Source organism: Geotrypetes seraphini, chromosome 5 (genome assembly GCF_902459505.1).
Source record: "Geotrypetes seraphini chromosome 5, aGeoSer1.1, whole genome shotgun sequence".
Classification (NCBI taxonomy): Eukaryota; Metazoa; Chordata; class Amphibia; order Gymnophiona; family Dermophiidae; genus Geotrypetes; species Geotrypetes seraphini.
This window is the reverse complement of record NC_047088.1, coordinates 155,040,019-155,055,424: the sequence shown is the minus strand read 5'-3', so window position 1 is coordinate 155,055,424 and position 15,406 is coordinate 155,040,019. Positions and strand designations below refer to the sequence as shown.

General features: G+C 47.8%; 1 protein-coding gene across 2 annotated transcripts in view; it reads left to right on the top strand.

Moving 5' to 3' along the window:
- Positions 1-408: 408 nt before the first annotated feature.
- EHHADH (enoyl-CoA hydratase and 3-hydroxyacyl CoA dehydrogenase) overlaps positions 409-15,406 on the top strand; it is a 105,243-nt gene continuing 90,245 nt past the window's right edge. For both annotated transcript variants that reach the window (XM_033945547.1, XM_033945548.1), the window contains exons 1-2: positions 409-583; positions 11,339-11,442. In XM_033945547.1, coding sequence (XP_033801438.1) covers positions 510-583; positions 11,339-11,442 — 178 coding nt within the window. In that variant the 5' untranslated portion in view covers positions 409-509. The remainder of the gene's footprint in view (positions 584-11,338; positions 11,443-15,406) is intronic.

Below are 15,406 nucleotides of genomic sequence, written 5' to 3'. Positions count from 1 at the left end.
TGCCAAGCTAGTTCTCTACTAAGACATCCAGCAGAATGCCCCATGCGCTTTCCCTGCCCTTGTATCTCCCTGGCTACTGATGCTGTGTGGGTCAGAAGGTAGAGGCCATATTCCTCCACCTAAGTCACCATTATATAGGTGAATCTAGAGTAGGTGTGGGGTATCCCATTTGTCTAGCTCTTATCGGTAAAGTAGTAGTAGTACAAGGAGACATTAGCTAGTACAGATCATGAAGTTAGAAGGGGCGGGGACAGTGACGTTCCTAAGTATTCGAGTCTGAAGCCTATTGGGGGACGGGCTTACCGATATTCCGATTGGCTGCAAGGAGGTGGCTGGGACCGAGTTTGTTTTCCTCTCCCGATTGTCTTTCATTTGTAGGGGGCGGGATGAGATTTGGGCTGGGGTTGGGACCCAGGATCGGTGGGTGTTTCCTCGCTTGAGCCATGATAGTCCTGGTTTAGGCTGTACTTAGCAGAAAGTGCTGTCGGTTGTGGATCGCTAAACGGGACATGGCGACGTTTAGGCACATTTGTGACTCTGTTGCTGTGATCACGCTGAGCAACCCTCCGGTCAATGCCCTGAGGTAATAGCTGACACTTTCTCCCACTGTCTTGTGTTAATGCTTGTAGGTAATTAGTATGCATTCGGCAACTAGCAGGCGTTTTTGCTACCGGTACTGATAATAATACCGTAATAGCTTTATTTATATCCTGTCATACCTTTTCAGTTCAAGACGGTGTACAATAATAGAGGAGTACATTGAGATTACAGCGAGTATTGGGTAATTTAATGCTAAGCATCAAGTCTTGCATAAATTTGTGTTCACTCACCTTGAGATCTGCAAGTGAGTTCAAAGGTTGGATTACTCAGCATTGGGTTGGCATGGCAGAGAAGTGCCACCAAAATTTTTATAAGTGGCTTTTGTTTCTGTGGTGTGATCGTCTCTACTAGGTACAGAGTCTAATTTAAACCAGTGTCTCTCAAACTTTTTTTTTATTCCAGCACACTAAACGGAGCAAATGTTTTTTGCTTCACATTTATAATTGAAATTATGAAATTGCAAAACCAACAAAAAATTAAATTTGAGAGTTATTTATTTAAAGTTCTTTAAGCTATGTATAGGTCAGTGGTGTAGAAAGGGGGGCACAGCACCGTGGACACTGTCTTAGTGGGGGCGCTGGCATCTCTCTGCCCCCTTCTGTCCTCCCTTCTCCCCCATCCTTTTAAATCTTAGCCAGCAGGAGCAACCTCTCCGACCTGTTGCTCACACTGGCCTCTGAAATCACTTCCTGGCCACGGAACTAGGAAGTGATGTCAGAGGGAAAGTTAACGCTAGCACTATCTTCTCAGTCACCATGCCAGCTCTCTGGAACGCTCTATCTAATCACCTTAGACAGAAGACAACATATCCAAATTTAAATCTAATCTTAAAACATTCATGTTTAAAGATGCCTTCGAAATATAAACATAACTTCAACCATCATTTTTCCAGTACCTCCCTCTTTTCCCCTTCCTTCTTTTTCCCTTATTTATTTATTTTAACAAATACACTGCAATTAACGGCCCTCCCCTTCTGTAGCAAGTTAAGTTCTTTGTTGTTCGTTCTTATCTTCTTTTTAATAATTATTTTAACTTTGTTTGTAAACCACTTAGAATAGATATGCAATATATCAAATTAAAAATAAACTTGAAACTTAAAGAAGTATGGAGGGGGAAGGGAGGGCACGGATGTGGCATGGTGGCGAGGAGGACACGGGGCACCTCCTACCTTCACTATGCCACTTGTAACGGTAATTGTAACAATGGTGAAACTAAAGTAGATAGAATAGAATTGCTATTCAATGTGATGGATGTGCTTGTTTTTGAGTGCAAATTAACTCAAAACGTGACTCGATAGGCGACAAGCAACCAAGCATTTTATCATCCACCATCTGCAATCATTCTCTCTTTTAAAATTTAATTTCTGTCAAGAGCTGACAATCCAAGTTCGCAAAGATAAGATCCAAACAGTAACAAAGCCTTGATTGCTTTGTTGCTCAAGTTAGGATAACTACTGCATAAAAAAAAAATTATTTGCCATTAGTTTTCAAGGACAAATCATGTCAAGGAATGATGCTTGTCTGGGCGGTTGTATCTTTACTCACACAGACGCTTATAATATTGACAGACTCTTGCATATGCGACGTACATGTCATTTATTCTAGTGTATACTTATGAAAGGAAGTTTTAAAAATAAAGTAAAATTTTGGAATCTTTCGTGGCACATCTGGAGTCTCTTTGGGGCACACCACTGTACCGTGGTACACAGTTTGTGAGACACTGATTTAAACACCCCCCCCCCCCTCAAGAAAAGTAGTAATGGGTCAGAGCTGGTGGGGAGGGCTGTGGGTTTACTTTTCCACTCATCTGCAATGGGGAAAAGAAAGCAAGTTAAAAAAATTATCTAAGTTAGTGAGCTGACAAAAAAATAACCACTGGGTACAGTGCAAGGCCTTCTCTGTGTGTGTCTTTTATTTTAATTAGCGGTTTTCTGTCAAATATATGTAGTATTATGCCCACTCCCTGTTATCTAACTCTGCTTTTTTTTTTCTTTCAATTACTCTGGAATTTATTTGGTACGTATAGAGCTGGATTCAAAAAGCAAGACTTAAAATTAGAGTGCATAAGTTTCTTTCTAGAGAAACTGGATCACTATTGCTGTTCCTTTTACATGTATTTGGAATTTCTGGCTCTATGATATTTGCTTCTCTCAATCTTTCTTTCTACTAGACCAGGGATAGGCAATTCTGGTCCTCGAGAGCCACAGGCAGATCAGGTTTTCAGGATATCCACAATAAATATGCATGAGATAGATTTGCTTTCTCAAGGAGGCAGTGCATGCAAATCCATCTCATACATATTCATTGTGGATATCCTGAAAACCTGCCCTGCCTGTGGCTCTTGAGGACCGGCATTGCCTACCCCTGTACTAGACTATAATAAATAATATTAGTTATTTAACGATTTCAGTTGCCTCACTTGTCAATATTTTAATAAATACATTTCTTGCCTTTGCTGCTTCTCTGCTTCTTGAGAGTGATGTTGCAGGTTGGATCTGCCAGTGTGTTACAGATTCTTGCAAAAGTCATCATACCCTTTTTTATTTTTCATATTCTGTTATTTGAAAAGCGTAATTCAAAATACATTAAAATAAAACTTTGTTCCACTAGTCTACACAACATACTTTGTGCACTTGGTACTTGGGACCTGAGTTGGCCACTCTTGGAAACGGGATACTGGGCTTGATAGACCCTTGGTTCATCCTAGTATGGCAATTCTTATGTTTTTAAGAAACTAAAAAGTATGGATTGTATGTCTTTCTGAAGTTGCTACCCAAAGATCCCTACAATAGCAATGTTCTAACACCCCTAACACTAGAGAATGACACAGGGACCGTTTACTGTGGTAAACCATTGTCACTGCAGTAAATCTTCAGGAATGGAGAAATTTGCAACTGGTTTACCGCAGGAATGGGGACAAGACCTTTCACCGCCCCGCGGGAATGGAGACAAGACCTTTTACCGCCCCGTGGGAGCGGTGAAAAGTCTTGCTCCTGTGGTAAAAACATTGTGCCTGTGTCAGACTCGACATCTCCTCGCCAGCTCCTCTTGCACCTATTTTACCTTCAGGAGCCAGCCATGCCATGATGAAGACAGAAGGAACCCAAAACCAAAGCCTGAGACCAATGTGATTTGAAGAATAAAATTACCAGACAACAAAAGGTAGAAAAAAAATAAATTTATTTTATATTTTGTGATTAGAATATTTCAGATTTGATATATGTATGCTAGAGCTGGTATTAGACATAACTGGGGACCGCAAAGCCCAGGCTGTGCTTCTTTAGCTTCCAGCTGGCTTAGGGCTCTCTCTAACCAGGGGGCAGTTGCCCTAGTTGCACTCCCCTAACACTATTCCTGCCATGGGTGACTGAAGTATTCTGTTATCTTGATTTTTCTGTGTAGCATTCTATAGTAATTTGGTTTGTTCAGTTTTCACAATAATGGAGAGGATATTTGTGAAAGGGAGGGGAGACAGGGGTTTTATCCCAGGACAAGCAGGCAGCATATTCTCACATGTGGGTGACGTCATCCACGGAGCCCCGACGCGGACAGCTTTTCAAGCAAACTTGATTGAAGATTTCAAGTTTGCTAGTGCTGCACCACACATGTGTGTGCCTTCCTGATCCACTAGAGGGCGCATACCCTCCACATGGTCCTCAGTTCTTAGTTTTCCGCTGAGCCAGAAAGACCTTGTCTCTCTTCTCTGCGTTCTTCTAAGTGCCTTTCTGGCACCGCGGCTTCTTTATTTTGTTAGGGAGTCGCTGTACGTTTATTAATTGATCGTGTATTTTCTTTGTTTCAAAAAAAAAAAAAAAAGGACTTTTTATTGTGTTTTTCCACCGGCAGGCCCTTCTTGGGCCTCAGCCATGCGGCTAGGCCTCATTTGGCTGCAGCTGTATTTTCTTCTTCCCTGGCCTCTCTCTGGGCTCACCTCGTGTGAGCAGAATGGCCGGGACCCTCTTTCCTTCGTTGGAATCGGACTGTGTAGCTTCGATCCCCGGTAAGTTTTTCTTTCTTTCTTTCTTCTAGGTGCGTTACCTTAGTAACGCCACCGGCTGAGTCTCAGGCATTCCAGGCATCGAGTGCGATCGTGCCCGCCTCTACGAGACCTTCGATGCGTGCCTCCTTTCATGGGAATACTCTTCACGAGGTTGCCCTTATGGCTTTGTGCCTCGACGTCGTCTGAGGCTTTGTGCCTCGACGTCGACTGAGGCTTTGTGCCTCGACGTCGACTGAGGTTTTGTGCCTCGACGTCGACTGAGGCTTTGTGCCTCGACGTCGACTGAGGCTTTGTGCCTCGACGTCGTCTGAGGCTTTGTGCCTCGACGTCGTCTGAGGCTTTGTGCCTCGACGTCGTCTGAGGCTTTGTGCCTCGACGTCGTCTGAGGCTTTGTGCCTCGACGTCGTCTGAGGCTTTGTGCCTCGACGTCGTCTGAGGCTTTGTGCCTCGACGTCGTCTGGGGCTTTGTGCCTCGACGTCGTCTGGGGCTTTGTGCCTCGACGTCGACTGGGGCTTTGTGCCTCGACGTCGACTGGGGCTTTGTGCCTCGACGTCGACTGGGGCTTTGTGCCTCGACGTCGACTGGGGCTTTGTGCCTCGACGTCGACTGGGGCTTTGTGCCTCGACGTCGACTGGGGCTTTGTGCCTCGACGTCGACTGGGGCTTTGTGCCTCGACGTCGACTGGGGCTTTGTGCCTCGACGTCGACTGGGGCTTTGTGCCTCGACGTCGACTGGGGCTTTGTGCCTCGACGTCGACTGAGGCTGTGTGCCTCGACGTCGACTGAGGCTGTGTGCCTCGACGTCGACTGAGGCTTTGTGCCTCGACGTCGACTGAGGCTGTGTGCCTCGACGTCGACTGAGGCTGTGTGCCTCGACGTCGACTGAGGCTGTGTGCCTCGACGTCGACTGAGGCTTTGTGCCTCGACGTCGTCTGAGGCTTTGTGCCTCGGCGGCATCTGCGGCTTTGTGCCTCGGCGGCGTCGGAGGCTTGTGCGCCGGCGTCTGAGGCTTGTGCGCCTCGACGTCGCCTGAGACTTGTGCCTCGACATCGTCTGAGGCTTTGTGCCTCGCCATCGTCTGAGGTTTTCTGCCTCAACGTCAACTGGGGCTTGGTGTCTCGGCATCGATGGATGCTTTGTACCTTCGACGTCGGCTGAGCCGGGTGCTCCGCGTCGCCTGATGCTTGTGCTTCGACGTCGACTGAGGCTGGGGGCCTCATCGTCGGCTGGAGCTCTGTGCCTCGGCGTCGATCGAGGCTTCGTGCCTCGCCGTTGACTGGAGCTTTGTGACTTGGCGTCGCTTGGAGCTTTGTGCCCTTTGGTTGACTGTGGCCTTGTGCCTCGGAGTCGACTGGGGCTTGGTGCCGCAGCGTCGTTATGGGCTTTATGCCTCGGCATCGGCTGAGGCTTTGGGCCTCGGCGTCGACTGCGGGTTTGCGCCCCGGTTTCGACGGGGGCTTCGTGCCTCGACTTCGTCTGTGGCTCTGTGCCTCGGCGTCTCCGGCTCCTATTTGGTTGTGGTGCGGAGTTTGGTTTCCTGGAGGAGACTCTCTCCCTACTCCGGCTCTATTGCTCCCGCCATGCGTCATCTCGCTTGGCGCAGAGTGTGGCTGTGGATCCGACCCTCCAGGATCGTCTCACCACCTTTCCTTGCGTGAGTACTGCGTTGCTTGAGGCCTCTCTTGCGGAAGCCACTAACCACTTTTCAGACCGCGACCGGTCCTTCGCCTATCGGGACGCCTTCAGCTGAATCCCTTCTGCCTTGGTGGTTTGGACTCCTTCTCCGGAGGGGCCCTCCGGATACCTTTCTTATGTTATCTCGGCCTCCTTCGCAGCAGTCGCAATAGCTGCAGCAGCTCCGGGTTGTGGTCCAGCCGCCGGCTTCGGCGACTCCTGGCCGTCTTTTTGACTATTCTCGCATAGCCTCCGGGCTGCTCTCTTCTGGGGATTCCTCCCCTCCCTTCGGGAGGGGTGTCACCGTGTCTACGCACTGGGAGAATAGCCTCGCCTCTGTCGGTTGGGCGTTCCCATCCTCCCGGCTACGTCTGGCCCTGGCCCTTCGGGACCTGCACTAGTTTCTAATCTGGGAGCGTTTCAGTCTCTGTCCGCCCCAGTCTCGGGAGTCCGTCAGGGCGGACCTGGACCCAGTTTGTCTGCGCTCCTTCTTGTCTCGACCTCAGGGAGAGGGCCTTGTCTGTTTATACCGGACGATGGCCCCTCTGTCCTCGGTCCGCCTCCGGTCTTTTCTGCCACTGCCTCGGCAGGCCGCCTGTCTGCGCCTGAGTCAGCTGGTGACTCAGCTGTTTTCGACCTCGGCCGAGCTGATGCTGATGCTTTGGGATCTTGGGTCTCCACGGTTCATGTCCCGATGTTCGCCTGGTTTCCTCTTCGTGTTCCCCACTGCACCCGAGCATCTCAGTGATGGCAGGATAGGGATCCCGCTTCCCAGCGCTTTTGTGGTGCGCTGGTTTCGTTGGTGGGCCACCTCTTCGTATCCCTGCATCAGAAGGTTCTGCCGATGGACTCCTCGGCATCGGCTTAGGGGCGCAACACTACGGCCTTCGGACTCGGATTCTTTGGTCGGGTGCGGACCGTCGCAGCCGCATCAATCTGCTGAAGCTCCGGGCCATTTACAATGCCGTGAAGGATTTTCGTTATTGGTTGCTGGATTGCGGGGTCCTGGTGAGTCCCGTCATCCCGGGGGCGATGTATTCTGTGACCAAGCCAGGGTGTACAAGGTTCCCTGTTACTTTGCAGGGGAGCCCTTCGTCTTTGGCAGGGGGCGCTACACCGCTACTTCTTTCTTTGGGCGGTGTATTTCCGGGGTGTGCAGCATTGTCTGGTGGACACGTTGCGTCACCCTTTTTAGCCGCATGAATGGTCGCTCCATTCTCAGACTCTGCGGCATGTGGTTGCTTGGTGGGGAACCCCACAGGTAGTTCTGTTCGCTTTGCCCCTCACTCACTGGTTGCCTCGATCTTGCTCGAGGATGTTCTCCCGGGTTCGCATCGAGGTGGATGCTTTCCTTCTCGATTGGATGGGCAGGTTCCTCTATGTGTTCCCTTCCTTTACTCTGATTCTCAGGTCTTTGATACTCCTCCTGTCGGTCTGCGCCACCATGATCTTGATGGCTCCTCTGTGGCCCTGGCAGCTGCGGTTCTCCCTGCTCCTCCAGCATGTCAGGGAGCCTCTGTTCCTACCTCTGCTCCCTTCTCTGCTGTCTCAAAGTTGAGGTTTCTATTGCATTCCAATCTGCAGTCTCTACACTTATCAGCTTAGTTCCTCGCAACGTGCCTCCCTCCTTCTGTTTCAAGTCGGTGGAGGTGTTTTCGAGGCCTCTCGAAAGATCTCCACTCGGCAATGCTATTCCCAGAAATGGTCCTGATTTGCTGCGTGGTGTGCTGAGCACCGCATGGATCCGCTCTCTGCCTCCTTGCCTTCAGTGCTGGTTTATCTGTTTCATTTGTCTCGGTCTGGTCTCGAATCGACATCTATTCGAGCCCACCTCTGTGCTTTTGCTGCCTGTCATCGGCCGCTTGATGGGACGCTGCTCTCCGTCCATCCGACGGTTTCCCGCTTTATGAAGGATCTATTCAATGTACATCCTCTGCTCAAAGCCCCTCCGGTGGTTTGGGATCTTTGTGTGGTCCTGACTCAATTGGTGATACCTCTATTGATTCCATTGCTAGAGCTCTTTGAATTACTTCACCTGGCAGGTGGTATTCCTGGTTGCTCTCACGTCTGCTCGCGAGTCAGTGAGCTGCAAGCTCTGGTTGCGGACCCGTCTTTTCCTGTATTTTTTCATACACGGTGGTTCTGAGTACTCAACCCCAGTTCTTGCCCAAGGTGGTTTCGGACTTTCCTCTCACTCATTTCATTGTTCTTCTGGTCTCTTTCCTGCAGCCCCACTCGCCTCCGGGCGAGGTGGCGCTTTACACACTTGACTGTAAGAGGGCGTTGGCTTTTTATCTTCAACGCACTCAGTCTCCTCAGACGGTTCCTCAATTGTTTTTGTCCCTCGACCCTAATCGGTTGGGACGCCCAGTTTCCAAGCGCAACTTGTCCCTGGTTGGCTGCTTGTATTTCCTTTTGCTACGCTCAGGCTGGTCTCGCGCTGCATGGTCGAGTCGCGGGACATATGTCCGAGCGATGGCGGCTTCTGTAGCTTTCCTCAGGTCGACGCCTATCGAGGAGATTTGCAAGGCTGCCCCTTGGTCTTCGGTTCATACTTTCACCTCCCACTACTGCCTAGATACTCTGTCCAGGAGCGATGGCCGGTTGGGCCAGTCGGTTTTGATTAATCTGTTTTCTTGAATTGCCAACTTCCCTCCGTCCCTTTTTTGGTTAGCTTGGAGGTCACCCACATGTGAGAATATGCTGCCTGCTTGTCCTGGGATAAAGCACAGTTACTTACCGTAACAGGTGTTATCCAGGGACAGCAGGCAGATATTCTCACAACCCGCCCACCTCCCCGAGGTTGGCTTCTTTGCTAGCTATCTGAACTGAGGACCATGTGGAGGGTATGCGCCCTCTAGTGGATCAGGAAGGCACACACATGCGTGGTGCAGCACTAGCAAACTTGAAATCTTCAATCAAGTTTGCTTGAAAAGCTGTCCGCGTCGGGGCTCCGTGGATGACGTCACCCACATGTGAGAATATCTGCCTGCTGTCCCTGGATAACACCTGTTACGGTAAGTAACTGTGCTTTGTTGATCGTTGCTCGGTATTATTTGTGTTTATAAAATGACAATTGCATAGAATAGTCTTTTTTTATCCTATATAATAAAAGGTTAGTGGCGCATGCGCTTTTAAAAAAGCGTTATTACTGCGGCCGTGGTGTGTGATCCGTGGCCGTGTTCCATTTTAGAACCCGGCCAATGATCACTCTGGCCACTCCCCTCCTCCCGCCCTCACCAACCCAAAGGAAGCTCAACAGACCTCCCGCCCTCACCTCACCAACCTGAAGCAAGCTGGACCATACCTCCTGCCCTCGCTCACCGCTGCTGTCGCTGCCGCTGATCCTCCTCTTTGGGGCATCCTGCGATCGTGGCCGGCTTTGGCGGGCCTCGTGGGCCGCTTTCCGGCCTCGGTGGCATGTTCCCTCTGATGCACGGGATTGCGTCGGGGGGGGGGGAGCATGCTTCCGGGTTGGGGAGTGGCCTGCGAAGTTCGCTGGGGCCGGCCACCACGATCGCGGCCTGCTTTGAAGAGGAGCAGGCCAGAAGATGCCGGAATGGAGGGAGGGTAAGCAGGGGGATTAATTCAGGGGGCCAGAGGGAGAGGGAAAGGGGCCATGGAGAGATAGGGAGAGGGAAAGGGGTGTGCTTTGGGGGGGAGGTGTGCTGGGGACAGACAGTTTTACTCTGGGGGGAAGACAAGGGGCCATGGAGAGACAGGGAGAGGGAAAGGGGGCTGCTTTGGGGGAGGGGTGTTCTGGGGGGAGACAGAAGGGGCCATGGAGAGATAGGGAGAGGGAAAAGGGGCTGCTTTGAGTGGGAGGTGTGTGCTGGGGCAGACAGCTTTGCCCGGAGGGGGGGGGGGGTGAGACAGAAGGACACAGATAGCGGCCAAAGAGAGAGAGATAAAGAAACACAGACAGACAGACACTCTATTCTAGCACCCGTTAATGTAACGGGCTTAAAGACTAGTACTTTAATAAAATAAGTTCAGTTTAAAATCATAACTATTCGAGGCTTGTGTGGATGGGATCTGACAGTTTGCAGGGTGGAGATGGGACCGAGTTTGTGGGTTGGGGACGAGGCTGATCTCACGGGGACAAGCTCATGGGGATGGGGCAGGAACAATGATACATTTTTTCCCTGTGTCATTCTCTACCTAACACCACTCGAGGTGTTCTTCCAGTCTATTACAATAAAGGTTCTGTCACTAAACAGGTTGAGCTTTTTTAATCCTCAGTTTAATAACCACAATAAGAATGTCAATGATAGTTTTAGGATAACAACAAGAAAGGTGACTAGATGGCTATCATGAAGTGTTGTTTCAACTTTGCAGACTATTGGGGGGGGGGGAGAGGAAATACATATTTAAGGTTTGATTTTTACCAAGGTTGTTTTCCTTCCTCTTTAGGTAGAGATCCCTGGGGGAGGAACTCTTAGTAAATCAGGCCCTTAAGTGGGTTCTGATTCTCTAGTTAGAAATTAAGAAGGACACTAAATCTCTTGCTTCTGATATCTTTAAGAACATAAGAGCTGCCTTACTGACACAGACTGCAGGTCCATCAAGCCCAGTATTCTGTTTCCAACAGTGGCCAACCCATGCCCCAAGTACCTAGCTAGATCCCAAGGAGTAAAACAGATTTTATGTTGCTTATCCTGGGAATAAGGAGTGGATTATGAACTTCTCTTTTAGGAAGTTAGTCAAAACCTCTTTTAAATCCTGCTAAGCTAACTGCTTTCATTACATTATCTGGCAACAAATTCCAGAGTTTAATTACACATTGAGTGAAGAAATAATTTATCTTGTTTTGTTTTAAATCTACTATTTAGTAACTTCATTACATGCCCCTAGTCCTTTTTTTTTTTTTAAAGTACACAAGCGCCCCACTCCACTCAGTATTTTATATGTAAATCTGTAATTCATGTGTACTCTGTCCCTTTTGAGATAGGCCATGGCTACCCCTTGTGATTGACTAATACTTGGTAAATATGTCTATAAAGTGCCTTTTAGCCTGTTATACTTTGCCTTTTTCCCCCTCTCTCTCCATGTACTGATTAACCAGTTCAGCGCTGATTCAGGCTTTGCAGAAGGCTTTGGGAGAAGCAATCAGGGACTCTGCTGTAGAGGCCATTGTAATTTGTGGGGATAAGGGCAAGTTCTGTGCAGGTAAGACATTGTACCTACTTTGCATTATGAAATATATGTGCACATTCCTTCCTCCTGACTCCAGTTGCATATTTTTACTTAAAGCAGGATGTTGAAGGGAGGTGCACTTCATGGCAAGTACAAATTATTGATAAATCTTAATGAACCTGAATCACATCACTCAGTCACAGCAATATACAAGTCAGTGTTATATACCATTCCAGGATCCTCCATTCCCTTCTTTCAGCGAGTATCTCCTCCCCCTTTCAAAGACTCTCTTGGCCTTCTCCAGTAGAGTGCTGGTGTTGGATCAAAACTTTGACTGCCCCTAAAGTGCAAATTCAGTTGTTCAAACACTACAGGTCCTACTGGTTTGCTTTTTCTTGTGTCCATGTGATAAATAACCTTCCAAGTATGAGCAACAGTAAACAGTGCTGCAAGTTATTTTTTTTTCTTTGAAATATCCTATATCCCATAACGCAGATTCATCTTGTACCATAGTATCTGTTATATGGGATATACGGTGTAGTTAGGTTTTTGTTTGTTTGTTTGTTTTTGCAAGCCAAGTATCTCAATAAATTATATTTTTACTAGATTTACTCACATCTGAAAAAGGTGTCTTGTTTCAAAAGTTCAGATGCTACAATGATTTACATCTGTCCTTGTGCCTACAATGATTTACATCTGTCCTTGTGCCTACAATGATTTACATCTGCCCTTGTGCCTATTTCGTTTTAAGAATATCCAAAATGAATGTGTGTCAGAAATCTGCATACTCTTGAGGCCAGCACATATAATAATAATAACTTTATTCTTGTATACCGCCCATCCATAGAAGTTCCGGGCGGTTCACAAAGAAGAACTGTACAATCAATGAAATATACATAAGTTCAGGCCCAAATTCTCTAAATAGCGCCATATGTTAGGCGCCCTACTGCCCTCTGACTTAATTGTCTTAATTAGAGTTAATCGGTGCAGTGGCGTACCTAGCATATGTGACACCCGGGGCCCATCATTTTTTGACACCCCCCCCCCATCTGTACGAAAAACATGATTTTTAGTAACAAGCCACATGTCACACATGAGTACCTAGGAAAAGGCAGCATCTTACATACTGCAGTGAGCAGTACAACATCAATACACCCATTGTAAAACTAAACAAGCCAGACTAGTACAGATCAATCCTGCAGTCAATCCTAACAAAAAACCATGTCTTTCGAACACACAGAAAACACCTTCACCTAGTATGGAATATGTAATCACAAACTAACCCCTCCCTCTTTTACAAAACATAGTGTGGATTTTAGTCACAGTGGTAACAGCTCTGATGCTCATAGAATTCTGAGCATCAGAGCTGCTACCACCACGGCAGGTGCTAAAAAACGCTCCACAGTTTTGTAAAAGGGGGGGATAAAATAGAAATACATAGACAAAGGTTAAATTGAACCAGTAAGAAGCTGGACTCTGTATACAGTGCACCACAGAAACAGTGACACATGTCTCCTAAAGCAATAAATAAATAGAAAATTTTTTTCTACCTTTATCTTCTGTGGTTTCTGCTTTCCTCATCTTCTTGTAACTCTCTTCCTTCCATCCACTGTCTGCCGTCTCTCTTCCCCTATATGGCATCTTCTCTCCTTCGATGCCCCTTCCAGAAACTGTATGCCTCCCCCTTCCATCTCTCCTTTCACCCCCATTGGTCTGGCATCTCTCTCCTCTCCTTCCCTCTCCCACACCTCTCCTCTGCAATCCTTTTCCCTTTTTTCCCTCATTTTCCTTTTCAATTTATTTTCTGCATCTGTCTAGATTACGTTCTTACTACCCTCTCATCAATGTCCTTTTTTACTGTCTACCTAAAGCTTGCCACCTCTTTCCCTCACCCCTCCAGTGTTTCCCTAACGCAATCCTTTTCTCCCCATCATGTGCCCTCCTTTTATTTATCCCCTCCTTCCATCATGTACCCTCTTTCTCCAACCCTTCCATCTAGTACCTTCTCTCTCTGTCCACTTCCATCCAGCGTCTGCTCCCCTCTTTCTCTCCTTCCATTTCCTTCCTGCATTTGCTCCCTTATCTCTCCCATCTGCACTTCCATCCAGCATAGGCTCCCCACTACCATCCAATGTCTGCCCTTTCTCTCGCCTCCATCCCTCTTCAATCAGCATCTGCCCCCTTTCTTTCCCTCCAATATCCTTCCCCCTTATGTCTCTCCCCTTTCTCTGTACATCAGTTCTATCGGCACCACCCTTCCATACCACCCTGCCTCCTTTCTTTCCCTCCACCACTGTTCCATTCCAGCAATCTTGCTCCTTTTCTCTCCCTTCATTCAGCAAGGTCCCATGATGACTGTAGCTGCCGGCTGCCAGTCCACCCCACTCCGACGTACTTGCTCTGGAGTGGACTCAGCATGCTGTTAGATCCTGCGATGACTCGTCTGCTGGCTCTGCTCCGGAAGAAGTAAGTTACTTCGGAGAGGGTGGACCTGGCAGACTCAGGGAGTTGTGGCAAAGTTCCGCAATGACTGCGTCTGCCGGGTCCACCCTTTCCGACGTAACTTACTTCTTCTTTGTCAGAATTGACATCGGAAAGACTTCTTGTCGGCAGGGGAGGTAGGATTGTAGCGGCGGGGCCGGGGGAAAGGAAGGGCAGGAGGACCTGGCCGGCTGTGCACCCCCCCCAAGCCGTGCATCCGAGGCGGACCGCCCCCCCCCTTGGTACGCCACTGAATCGGTGCAGTAATTGACTGCATCATGTAATTTAAAAAATGTAGGCACCCATAGGCTTCTCCAAAAATGGACACTGTAATCACTTCTAGAGAGGCACCTGAAGGTGCCTTAAGGTCAAATTAGGCATGGTTTATACTGGAAATGACCTTAGGTGTAGCTAGGCGGCTCTGTAGACGCAATTCACGTCAAACATATGTGCCAGGAATGTAGGCCTTCAAAACTCTGGCCTATAATACCGGGTATTGTAATAAAAGAAACATGATTGTATTTCTCTGCTTTTAGTTACCCCTGAACTAAATTTTGAGAAACTTTTCCGGAAAGGGAAAAAGAAGTTGAGGTATCAGATTTAATAAGCTAATTCAACCCTACAAAGAAGGCACAAAGTAGATCCTGGTAGATCTAAATACAGTTCCAAAAAGAAAGTCTGGATCTACTTGGATTTAGCATCAGTTCCACCAAAAGGGCTGGTTCTACAGAGGTCATATTGTTTCCTGACCATGAGGGCTACATTTATTTACACCAAAAAAGCTTGTTCTACATTGTTTCCTGACCAGGAGGGCTACATTTATTCACACTAGAAGGGCTGGATCCACCAGGATCTAGCACTATCTTTTACCAAAAAAAGCTGGATACTGCAAGTCCTGATATAATTTATACCCCAAAGTCTGGATTCTGCTGGATACAGGTGTCACACCAGAAGGGATTTGCCTGGATCCAGCCCTTCTGATGGGAATAAGTTCTGAATCCAGGTGGATTGGACACTCCAGGGGAGATTTAATGCTGGATCCAAGTGGATCCACCTTCCAGGTTGGAATTAGTGTTAGATCCATGTACACCAGCCCTTCTGGCAGGAATTAATACTGCATCTTTATAAATATAGCCTTCTAGGTGAAGATAGTGCTGGATCCATATAGATCTAGTCCTCCTGGTGGGGATGAGTGCTGGATCCAGCAGCATTCACTTTGTACATTCTTTGTAGGGTTGAAAAATTTGATACCTGGACTGCTGATTTCCTTTTCTGGAAAGTCTATCAAAATTTAATTCAGGCAAATAAAAGCAGAGAAATTTGTGTCTGATATCTTAGCCTAACAGTTTTAAATTAGATTTGTTTTTTAACCAGTAAATTTGAATGTTAAGCTCCCACAACAGTTAACCCAGGATGTACCAAAAAAAAAAAAAAAGCACTTGGAGGGGCATTTTCGATATGATGTCCAGGGAGGACAGGTGATTGCAATGATGGTCCCCATGTTAAACTCAATGCA